General features: G+C 48.9%; 1 protein-coding gene across 1 annotated transcript in view; it reads right to left on the bottom strand.

Moving 5' to 3' along the window:
- Positions 1–12,878, bottom strand: part of EPC2 (enhancer of polycomb 2) — a 122,018-nt gene that overhangs the window by 71,721 nt on the left and 37,419 nt on the right. The window contains exon 2 of the mRNA XM_006135681.2: positions 8,039–8,198. Coding sequence (XP_006135743.1) covers positions 8,039–8,198 — 160 coding nt within the window. The remainder of the gene's footprint in view (positions 1–8,038; positions 8,199–12,878) is intronic.

Genomic DNA, 12,878 nt, shown 5'->3' with positions numbered 1-12,878 from the left:
AGCAGCTCCTCGCCTGCTGCATGCAGGGGGCTTGTCCAGCCCTGCAGGGAGCCCACTGTGGAGAGGGGCTGCTCTCATCCGTAGTAGCCAGTCTGCAGGCAACCCTGGAGCCCCACAGACAAGGGCTGCTCCCATGGAGCAGCCCCTGTCCGCAGGGAGCCTGGGCCCACCACAGACAGGGTCTGCTTCAGTGGGGGATGGGAGCACGGAGATGGAGCAGGGGGGCTGGGAGTCGTCAGAGCATGTAGAAGCCTCTGTCTATGAGGAGCTCAGAGCCCCACCATGAAAAGGGCTGCTGCCATTGCACTCTGCTACCTTTGTATCAGAGACAGCAGCACAGGGCATCAGGCAGCCAGTCTCTGTGGGGATCTGGTTTTTAAACTGGCTCTCCTCATGGAAAGGCTCCTCCTGCCACCCTGCACTGCTGCCTCTGATACAGAGGCATCTGTGCGGAGTGGCGGGAGACTTCCTAGGAGTGGGGCCAGGATCACATTGGCTGCCGGCCTCAGCCCCACCCCCAGGGACTATCGAATACTCGTGTAAACAATAAGGTTTCATGCCATTACATGACTATTCAGTTACCCGATATCTAACATTCCTACCTTCCATAATAAAAATATGTTTCCGGTATCTTCCAAGACCCAGATGTCAGGGTAGCTAAAATCCTCGATCACTAATAAATAGGTACTCCATCTCCCAGTGAAAGATATTTGAAACTTACAGCTTTGCCAATACATGCCAACACCTCATGAAAAGTACTAGACGAATGCTAATTAGAAAATTAAACAGTTCACAGCTGACTGGAAACAATGCACTGTATTGCACACATATTTCAACTCTGTAACCTCATTGTTTCTCAGAGATGGGATACATCTATTGGACAAGGGTCTAACTAACCACCAGTACCTTGGAATGGAAACTTTTTTTTAATCAACTCTGCTACAAACACCATCCTCAGAACACACTGAAACAAAACCAGGTACACTATTTCTTTGTAATACAGTATTCTTTTACAGGCAGTCCCCGACTTACGCGGATCCGACTTATGTCGGATCCGCAGTTACGAACGGGGCTCCCCCGGAGGACACGGACTGCGGGACCTCGCGGTCCTGCCGCCCGTGTACTCCGGGGCTTTCTCTGCGTCTCCCTGGTCTGCAAAGCCTCGGGGAAGCCAGCAGTGGGACAGCTCAGACGCCCCGCGGCTGTCCCGCTGCTGGCGTCCTCAGACACTTTGCTCCCCGTCTCCCTGGCAGACCAGGGAGACGGGGAGCAAAGCCGCGGAGGACCCAGGTGGCGGGACCACGGTGCGTCTCGGTCCACCGCCCGCGTCTTCCTGGTCTGCTGGGGTGGGGGGGGCGCAGCTAGTACGTCCCGCCCCCCCCCCCCAGCAGACTAGGCTTTTCTCCAGACGCCTGTGGCAGAGCAGCTGGGGCGCTGCCGGTTGATCCCGCAGCGCCGCTCTGGGCGCTACTGGACCAACCCGGCAGCACCCCAGCTGCTCTGCCCCAGGCGTCCTGATTCAGCCGCTGCTGGTCAGTTTCAGCAGCGGCTGAATCAGGACGCCTGGGGCAGAGCAGATGGGGTGCTGCTGGGTTGGTCCAGTAGCGCCGAGGAGCGGCGCTACTGGAGCAACCCAGCAGCACCCCAGCTGCTCTGCCCCAGGCGTCCCCAAGTCAGCGTCTGCTGAAACTGACCAGCGCTGACTACAGGAAGCCCCAGGCAGAGTTGCTCTGCCCCGGGCTTCCTGGAATCAGCTGCTGATCAGTTTCAGCAGCAGCTGACTTGGGGACGCCTGGGGTTCTTAAGTTGATTCTATATGTAAGTCAGAACTGGCGGTCAGTTTCAGCAGCGGCTCAATCTGGACGCCAGTTCCGACTTACATACAGATTCAACTTAAGAACAAACCTACAGTCCCTATCTTGTACGTAACCCGGGGACTGCCTGTACATGGTATCATGAGCTTTCATGGGTATAGCCCAGATGACAGGAGTGTTGCACGTCCAGAACCAAAATAAATAAGGGAGGAGGGAGGAATGAAAAAATGAGAGGGGGGGGGGACAAAAGGAGGCAGTGGGTATATAACTATCAAAGGAAAAACTGAGCTAGTATCTATCAGCCAAAACTGACAGTACATAAGGATCTAAAAACTGGATAGTTAAAAGAAGCAGATATGGACCATTAGTTAGCAACTAGAGAGGAAGAGTACTAATACCAGTTGCTAACTAATGGTCCTTATCTGCCAGTAATTACAGGCCATCAAGAACACCATCTCTGATAACACTGCACACCTAGTTATAGAGCTCTGCGACTTTGTCCTCACCCACAACTACTTCCAATTCCAAGACAACCTGCATCTTCAAGTCAGTGGCACAGCCATGAGCACCAGCATTGCACCACAATATGCCAACATCTTTATGGCTGACCTTAAACAATGTTTCCTCAGCTCTCGCCCATAACACTCTTACTTTACTTACACTATATAGATGATACCTTCATCAAATGGACCCATGGGAAAGGAGACTCTTGAAGAATTTCACAAGGATTTCAACAATTTCCACCCCACCATCAACCTCAGCCTGCCCCAGTCCACATGGGAAATCCACTTCTTGGACATTACAGTACAATAAAATAATGGACAAATTTCCACCACCGACTGCTAGACTTACCTTCATGTCTCTGGCTTCCATCCCAGACACATTTCTCAATCTATTGTATAGAGCGAAGCCCTAAGATTTGCCACACAAACAGAGACAAACACTTACTGGGTCTTCATAGAGCATTCCTAAAACTGAAATACCCACTTGGAGAAGTTAAAAAAACAAACTGACAGAGCCAAAAAACTACCCAGACATCAATTATTTCAAGACAGACCCCCCCCCCCCCCCAAAATAAGAATTCCACTTGTCATTACCTACCGGCCACAACTCAAACCCCTTCAACACATTATCGACAATCTACAACCTATTTTGGAAAATGATCCCTCACTCTCAGAGGCCTTGGGGGAAGACCTATTCTCGCTTACAGACAACCCTCCAATCTGAAACAAATTCTTTCCAGTAACCATGCTACGCAACTACATCATAAACATCCAGGAACTCAGTCCTGCAATCAGCCACAGTGCCAACTCTGCCCACATAGCTATACAAGTGAATTCATTACTGGAGCCAACCACATAAGCCACCAAATCAAAGGCTCATTTAACTGCACATCCAGTAATTTAATCTATGCCATCAAATGCCAGCAATGTCCCACTGCAATATATATACTGGACAAACTGAACAGTCCCTATGGGTAAGAATTAATGGACACAAATCAGATATCCACAAAGGGAACATACAAAAACCTGTTGGAGAACACTTTAATCTCCCTGGGCATTCATTAATTAGATCTTCAAGTAACTAATTTGTTACAAACCAATTCCACAAGCCAAATAGTGATAGAAATGTAGCCGTGTTAGTCTGAGGTAGCTGAAGCAAAATGCAAGACAATGTAGCACTTTAAAGACTAACAAGATGGTTTATTAGATGATGAGCTTTAGTGGGCCAGACCTACTTCCTCAGATCATCTAATAAACCATCTTGTTAGTCTTTAAAGTGCTACATTGTCCTGCATTTTGCTTCAACAAGCCAAATACACAGGGAAGGACTGGAACTACAGCTCATTCACAAGTTCCAGTCTCACACCCACTGAATGAATAAAGATACTGGATGGCTGGGTCATTATCAACCTACCAAACAACGAAGGCGACAATGGTTCTTTGTTTATGTAGAATCTCATGATACTGCCTACATCAGTGGTCCCCAACGCAGCGCCCGCGGGCACCATGGTGCACGCCGGGCCATTTCTGTGAGCCCGCGGACTGATTGGGGCCGGCCCCGCCCCTGGGCGCACAGCACAGGGGCAGCCCCGCCCCCGGGTGTGCAGTGCATGGGCTGTGCTGTCCCCGGGAGCACAGCGTATGGGCTTCTCTGCCCCTGGGCGAGCAGCACAGGAGCGGCGCCGGCCCCAGGCATGCAGTGCATGGGCTGTTCTTGCCCAGGGTGCGCGGCATATGGGCAGCCCTGCCCCTGGGCATGCGGCACAGGAATGGCGCTGGCCCCAGGAGTGCAGCGCATGGGTGGCGCCAGCACTGGGCATGCAGCACATGCGCAGCCCCGCGCCCAGGCGCCCGGCAGCCCCAAAAGGTTGGGGACCACTGGCCTACATGTTTTGTCAGTCTTTAAGTGCTACCTAACCATTTGTTGTTTGCTAATTAAGGGTTCTTATCTGCCCCCTTTGACCATCTAGTCCAGTGGTCCCCAACCTTTTGAGGTTGTCAGGCACCAGGGGGAGTGGCCGTTCGCCCGCCGGGCGCCGGGGGGCAGGGACACTTGCGCGCCCGGGGCGGCCCCCCCCCATAGCCGCTTGCCCGGGGGCGGCCCCCCGCCAGAGCCGCTTGCCCGGGGGGGCCAGGGCCGGTGCCCCCCACAGCCACGCGCCTGGGGGCACAGGGGACCCCCATAGCCATGCGCCCGGGGCCAGTGCCCCCCCCCCCCCGCAAGCACCCCTCAAGCACCGCACGCCTGGAATCGGCGCTTCCCCCTCCCCCCTGCAAGCGCCGCGCGCCCGGGGCTGGCACCCCCCCAGTCCCCCGCAAGCGCCGCGCACCCGGGGCCGGCACTCCCCGCCACCCCCCCCCCCCCCGCAAGCGCCGCGCCATGTGCCCGGGGCCAGGCCAGCCCAGAGCACCTGGCGGGCGCATGCAAGTGCCCCCACGGGCGCCATGGCACCCGCGGGCAACGTGTTGGGGACCACGGATCTAGTCCCATGGTCCCCAACCCGGTGCCCGCGGGCACCATGGCGCCCGCTGGGCCCTTTACATGCGCCCACGGAGGAATCTGGGCTGGCCCCACCCCCGGGTGTGCGGCAGGTGCCAGCTCCGGGCGCATGGCCGGCCCTGGGTGCGCCGCGCGTGCCAGTGCCGACCCTCACCCCCACCCCGGCCCCCGCGCATGCCCTTGCCGGCTTTGGCGCCGGCCTTATCCCCGCCCCAGGGGGCGCCGCGCGTGCCCTTGCCAGCCCTGGCGCTGGCCTTGGTCCCACCCCCGGGGGCGCCGCGCGGAACCTGGGCAGCCCGTGCCTGGGATCGCGGCACATGCTGGTGCCGACCTCGGGCGTGCGGCACATGCTTGGCCCCGCCCCCAGTCACGTGGCCTGTGAGCGGCCCCGCCCCGAGGCGCCCGGCAGCCCCAAAACATTGGGGACCACTGATCTAGTCCACTGTTTCCCAACCAGGGGTCCGTGGAAACCTGGGGTTCCGCAGACCATCGTCAGGGGTTCCGCTGTTCACCAAGCAAACCTTTTCATAGGTAGGGGTTCCTCGGGATATAAAAAAAATATTTTAGGGGTTCCTACATGGGAAAAAGGCTGGGAATCACTGATCTAGTCCTTAGGTGCTTATAAACTATTTGTTTTCCCTATGGCTTTCCAGCTTGGCTTTTCTCTTGATATTTTTTACCCACTGCCTCTTCTTGTTCCAGCCCCCCCGCTCCAATTTTTTCCTTCTTCCACCACCCTCTCCTTCTCCCCTATTTATTTTGATCCTGCACATCCAACACTCTGGTCATCTGAAGAAGTGGGCTGTGCCAACGAAAGCTCATGATACCATCTACATGATTTGTTAGTCTATAAAAACAGGACTGTGTAGCACTTTAAAGACTAAAAAGATGGTTTAATAGGTGATGAGCGTTTGTTATAAACCTCAACAACCCACCCAGAGAAATAAAAAAGCAAATTGAAAGAGCCAGACGAATACCTAGAAACCATCTAATTCAAGACAGAACCAAGAAAACCAACAATAGAACACCACTTGTCATCACCTACAACCCCCAACTTAAACCTGTCCAACACGTTATCAATAAACTACAACCAATACTGGAACAGGATACTAAACTCCGGCAGGCTCTGGGAGACAGACCCATAGTCTCCTTTAGACAACCACCTAACCTCAAGATGATTCTTACCAACAACCACAGGACATACCACACTAATACCAACCCTGGTACCTTCCCTTGCAACAAACCCCGTTGCCAGCTTTGTCCACATATTCACTCTGCTGATACCATTATTGGACCCAACCAAGTGAGTTATAAGATCAACAACACATATTCTTGCAAATCCAGAAATCTAATTTATGCAATCATGTGCCAAAAGTGTCCGTCCGCTATGTACATTGGACAAATGTCTCAGACACTTCGCCAAAGGATCAATGCCCACAAAACAGATATCAGACAGCATAATAAAGAAAAAACAGTTTCTTGCCATTTCAACCAGAAAGGACATTGTCTCAATGACTTGATTACCTGCATCCTGCTTCAAAGACCTTTTAAGACTTCACTTCAAAGAGAATCTTCTGAACTGTCATTCATGCTTAAATTTGACACTTTACACGCAAATCTGAATAAAGACGCTAATTATCTTACCCATTACAAAGATAGCTTCACCAATTATCACCTCTAATATCATTAGCTCACAGACATTTACCTCCCTTCCTTTCCCCCCTCCATCTCCCTTCTGTTCTGAAATGTGATTTGTCCTTTTCATATGTGTTCACTTTTTTTAATTGTATCCTTTGGTATATATGGTTGTGACCATTTTCTTCCACTATTTGATCTGAGGAAGTGGGTCTGGCCCACGAAAGCTCATCACCTATTAAACCATCTTGTTAGTCTTTCAAGTGCTACACAGTCCTGTTTTTTGTTTCAGCTACAACAGACTAACACGGCTACATTTCTACCATTAGTCTATTAAGTGCTACCACACTATTTGTTGTTTTTTAAGTTTATATTGTAATATGAATAGATTTCTACCTAAAATAAGATTAGCTGTTTCATGTTAGGGATGTTAATGGTTAACTGGTTACCCTTAATGAGTGAGGCTTACTGGTTTTGGTTAAGCAGTAGGGGCTAGAACAGTACCCCACTCACTGTGGGCAAGGCTCTGATCCAGCCCTGCAGGGCCTGCCATGGACAGGGGTGCTCCTGCCTGGCCACAACTTCCCATTTAATCAGTTAACCAGTTTAACTTAAGATTAAACCAGCTGATCAGTTAAAAGGTATTTTACATCTCTAGTTAATGTTGGCACACATGTTACAAATCGGCAGCACCCCAGCTGCTCTGCTCCAGGTGTCCTCAAGTCAGCTGCTGCTGAAACTGATCAGGGGCTGACTCCAGGAAGCCCGAGGCAGAGCTGCTCTGCCCCGGCTTCCTGGAATCAGCTGCTGATCAGTTTCAGCAGCAGCTGACTTGGATACACCTGGGACAGAGCAGCTAGGGTACTACCAGGTTGGTCTTGCAGCGCCGAGGGGCGGCGCTACGGGACCTACCTGGCGGCACTCCAGCTGCTCTGCCCCCAGTTTCCCCGATTCAGCCGCTGGTCAGTTTTAGCAGCGGCTGAATCGGGGAAGCCGGGGGCAGAGCAGCTCCAATGGTCTGGCTGCCCGGAGCACTTCCGGGTTCCTGATGGTGCCGGACCATCAGATGCTGGACCATCGGAGTTTTACTGTACAATGATTTCCATTAGAGATATTCTAATTAATCTGACTTTCTACTAAGACTAAGGTGATCCGCGAATAGAGATAAGGGGCATCTACATACCACAGCATGATTAACTTTTAAAAATAAAACAATCATAAATAACTGGTAGCATGGCTCATTCACTTATTCCTTATCAGAGAGTTAGGAAATCAAATGAATTCAAGGATGGTGAGATCAATAGAACAGAAGTGTATGGTCTGTCCTCTGACAACTACCTATCTGAAACACATATAAAACATCACTATGGAAATCCACAAACCAGCCCTACAAACAATACCTTCTTCAGTCCCTCAATCCCCATATCCTCCTGGCTACTTCAAAGGAGAAACAAGGACTTATCTACTATAACTCTGACCATGTTTTTGGGGTCATGTTTTTTGGGGACCTACCATATGAATACTTTGACTTTCCCAAAGTCAAAGTTCTGTTAAAGGAAGACAGAACAATATAAGCATGAACTTACGTTGAATGTGAATGAACTGCTTTGGTTGTTTAAACTCTCCTTTGTACAGGCGATTGTAATAGTTGACATTGCTCTCTGCCTCCGGGACTGGGATAACCATGCTCTCTTTCTTTTCTCTAAAAACTTGCTGTGCCGAAATAGCTCGTTGTAAATGGTGTTCCTGAAAGAAGAAAACATTAGAATTTGTTTATATAACAATACTTATTTTTTTTAAAAATACAGAAAAAGGAGTTAAAAGTTAGTCCATTTTCCTAGCAATACAGGTTGCACCTCTATAAATCAGATCTCTCTGGTTCAGAAGGACCACAGATGTTCCAGAATGAGAAAGTCCTGATGAGCTATGGAGAACTGGAAGGGACCCAGGAAGGTTGGTGGCGGCCCAGTTGTGTTGAGAGAGTCAGGGGAAGTGGGAGAAGTCAGGAAGCCCCATCTGGGCTGCTAGGGGAGCCAGGAAGCCTGGTAGGCCTGGCAGCAAGGGTGCCAGAAACGACCTTCCCGGGTCTGGCAAAATCCCTCATCCAAGATTAGTCAGGTCCCAAGGGTGTTAACACCAGACTTGAAAGAGAAACCTCTGAACTGTCATTCATGCTTAAATTTGACACTTTACAGCCGGGTCTTAACTAAGACACTAATTATCTTACCCATTATGAAGATCGCTTCCCCAATTATCACCTCTAATATCATTAACTCACAGACATTTATCTCCCCCCCCCCCCGCATCCCCCTTCTGTTCTGAAATTTGATTTGTCCTTTTTATATATGTTCACTTCTTTTTTTTTATTGTATCCCTTTGGTATTTATGGTCATGCCTATTTTCTTCCACAATTTGATCTGAGGAAGTGGGTCTGGCCCACGAAAACTCATCACCTAATAAACCATCTTGTTAGTCTTTAAAGTGCTATATAGTCCCGTTTTTTGTTTCAGCTAAACTAGACTAACACGGCTACATCTCTATTACTATAAGATGGATCGTATGTCTTCCAAGTTAAACAAAATAATATAAAAAGGAATACAAAAAGTATCATGTCAGAATTCGCTATGTATGTACACTAATTCCTTCTAGTATGGGAAGCCCAGGGTTCAAATCAAAATCATGTACTAATTTAATCTACTCTCAAATACAAAGAAACCCCAACGTTTTTATTTAAGATTGCTGCACCGGACAGTTTTCAGAATGGAGAGAGGACAACACAAAATGATTAAGGGAATGAAACAAAGATTAAAGATTAAATGATCTGGGGTGTTAACTCAGAAGAGAGATGACTAAAGGGAAATATGACACAGGTCTATAAAATCAAAAACCGTGCGGGAAAAATCAACAAGAAGGTGTTATTTACGCTCTCATGTAACACAAGAACCAGGGGTCACCCAATGAAATTAACAGGCAGCAGATTTTAAACAAACAAAATGAAGCACTTGTTTTCAAACAAAGCATAGGTAAGCGGTGCAACTTGTTGCCAGGGGAGTCTGTGAAGGTCAAAACTATAAGTGGGTTCAAAAAAGAATTAGGTAAGTTGATGGATGATGGTTAATAGCCATCGTTAGAACTAAGATGGTCAAGGATGCAATCTCATGCTTAGGGTGTCCTTAACACTAGGAATATGAAGGACTAGTTGACTAGTCAACTATCCTATAAGCACATGCTTATCAGATAGCTGACAGGATAATCGATTATTTGCTTCCCTGCACCCCTTGCTGCTTCTATCATATCATATAGGGCAAGAAGAAGAGGGAGAACTTCAAAGCAGCAGTGCCACTTGAAGCATGGGGCGAGACTTTGTGCTCCATACAGCACTGCTGCTTTGAAAAGCCATGTGCAGCCCTGGGCCAACTGGGGTATCCCCAGGCTGCACGCAGAGTTTCAAAGCGGCAACATTGTGTGGAGCCCAGGATCAGCTGGGGAGTCCCCAACTGAGCCCAGGCTCTCTGGGCGCTGCTGTTTTGAAACATGTAGCAACAGCCCCTAGGCTTGTGGCTACACTTTAAAGGCAGAGGCACCCTACTGACTAATCAAATAGCCAATTCAAAATGCATCAACTATTAAATTACCCCTTAACATCCTTACTTAACACTCTGACCGCTAGATACTGGAACTACACAACAGGGGATAGATCATTAAATAATTGCCCTGCTCTGTTAATTTCTTTTATAAAAAAATGGCACTGGCCACTGCTGAAGATGAGGATATGGGTTAGATGGACCATTGTTCAATGCTGAACTGAATGTCAATTCTTATATTAAATTTGTTACCAGCTTCACTTTTTTTAAAATGCTTTAATGCAGTAGTCTCCAACCTTTTTAAGCACAAGATCACTTTTTGAAGTTAAGACAGTCCAGAGTCAACCTCAAACCCAAATACTCCTACCCCGCCCCTTCTTCGAGGCCCTGCCTCACCCCTTTGCCAAAGCCCCACCCTCCTCACTCTGTAAAGATGGGGTACGGGGGAGTGGGAGATAGTAACATCAGTGCCCCCCGCCTCTGTCTCCCCCACCCTGCACAACAAGCAGGAGGTTCCCAGGGAGCAGTTCTGAGGCTCTGGGTAGGAGCAGCAAGGCAGTGAGGGGAGGGGCAGCTGAAGTGCCTCCCAGCCAAACCAGTCAGGATCACCTGTCAGAGGCTCCAAGATGTACCAGTAGATCCTGATCTACTGATTGGTGACCACTGCTTTAATGGGTACGGGTAACAGGCACATTTTACCCTGCAGAAGAACATAAGAGATTGTTTGTGGAACTCCAATTCCTCAAACATGCAATAGTGTTCCTTTATAACTTTGTATTCTTAGCCTACTCGAGACAAAATAACCACACCCAAGTCACAGGAAGTATGAATTACACTATCCCTTTATTAAGTTATCAAAATTATTTAACATCCATCTAGCTTACTAGTTACTTGGATACACATGTGGATACGGCTAGTATAATTGTGATTTTTCCTCTTTCAACGGATTTTGTAAAATGTTTACACTAAAATCCATGAGACAAATCAAGAACTACTGCTTGAAAACATAGTATAAATTATAACTGCAGTGTAACTTTCCTTCAACAACAATTGCTGAGCAACCATATTTGCAAGGCTGGAAAAAAATGTATGAAATCTACAGCAATAAAGTGGATTCAAAAGGCAAATGGTAAACCCCACTAGCAAGATTCAGAGACAATGTTGGATGAACAGTCTCCCCTCTCCCTCCGCCCACATACACAGACCAGATTTTCAACTGCAGGGAATGGAGAGGATGGCATACTAAAATCCTCCCATGGAACTTGCTAGGGAGCTCCACTTTTAATATTGGATAACAGGATTATGATAAAGCTGATACCAAACTCTTGCTACCATAAGGGGACTTTCCACCTCTCTGCCTCCACCACTGCCTTGCTATAAGGGGTGCAGATTCTTATTCTGCCTATTCCCCCAAACTCCAATCTATTGGAAGAAAGATAATGGAAATACTAGACCTCATTACTCTCTTCTCTTCCCAGCATCTGGGAGTTTTAGGTAGTGTTCCCTCCAATGAATAATGCCAGCGTCTGTCTCTTGTGCTCATAATTTTACCAAACAGCAACACTGTGAAAATGACAACTGCACATCTAAGAAAAAGCACTTTATTCTTTTAATAAGGGATGTTAGCATATAGCTGTTTAAACTGTAGTAAGATGAGGACATGAGACATAAGCCCATATAGCACAGGCCTGATTTGAGGCCTATGGCCTAGCAAACAATCGATAAAACATGGCGAAAATAAAACAAAGCTAAGCTGTGATCAAAAGCAGACCCCTTGCCCACAGACCTTGGCTTGAACAGGGCTGAGACTACTTGGTTATAGGTCCAGGACTAAGACTAACTGGTAATTGGGACTTATCATGAGCTGTAAACACACAGCTCATAGACAAAGACCATGATACCCACTCCCCATAAATACTAACTCAGGTTCAGGAAAAGGACGAGGCTGATACATGATGGCACAAGGTGATTGGTGGTAACTTGGCAACATCAGAGGGTGGCAACCTCGTCAGCTGTGATGTGTTTGTTCCTGTATAAAAAGTGGTGTCAGGGGGGCAATGGAAATGTTCCATTGTTTTGAGTCATTTCATTGTTTTGGGGGTACAAATGCATAGTGGTTCAGTAGAGTCTATTGACACCTTTTTACTGTACTTCACTTAACAATAAACCTGGCCTGGCACCTTCGATCCTAATCTGATTTGTGGTGTTTGGGGGCTCTACTGGGATCTGCTGTGAAGGCTAAGTGCATTAATCTAACATGGCACATGTCATTGAGGACACACGCAACAGCCTTCTGGTTATCATCATCGCCGGAGTCAGAGATGCATGAGGACATTGTGACAGTAAATTCTGGCCCCTGCTAACTAACAGCATTGCTGAACGGCTGCCTGAATAACTGCATAAACCAGGGGTGGCCAACCCGTGGCTCACGAGCCGCATGTGGCTCTTCCCCCCGAAAAGTGCAGTTAACGAAACCGCCCGTGCCCCCTCCAGCCCTCCCTGGCTCCCCTGTGCTCACCAGTGCTACCCACAAGATGAACGCTGTGCTGATGCTACCTCCACGGACAATGGAGGTAGTGTGCACTTCCTGCAGGGTGGCGGGAGTTGTGCAGCTGTGTGCCAGGTCCTGGAAATACACAGGCTACTCTCCTCCACCCATCCTCAACAGATGGTGCGGTACTTAAAAGGCCAGTCCGTCGCATGCTGCGGACTTTGTTCCCCTGATGACTTCCTGCATGCAGGGGAGGGGGTCGGGGTCCGGCACCGTGCTGGCTCTGGCTGCTCCAGTGGCGCGCGCTGCCATGGGGAGGGGCATGGCACGTGCTGCCTGAGTGTTTGGAAC

This window comes from Pelodiscus sinensis, chromosome 7 (genome assembly GCF_049634645.1).
Source record: "Pelodiscus sinensis isolate JC-2024 chromosome 7, ASM4963464v1, whole genome shotgun sequence".
In the NCBI taxonomy this organism is placed as follows: domain Eukaryota; kingdom Metazoa; phylum Chordata; order Testudines; family Trionychidae; genus Pelodiscus; species Pelodiscus sinensis.
This window is presented reverse-complemented; position numbering and strand designations above follow the sequence as displayed.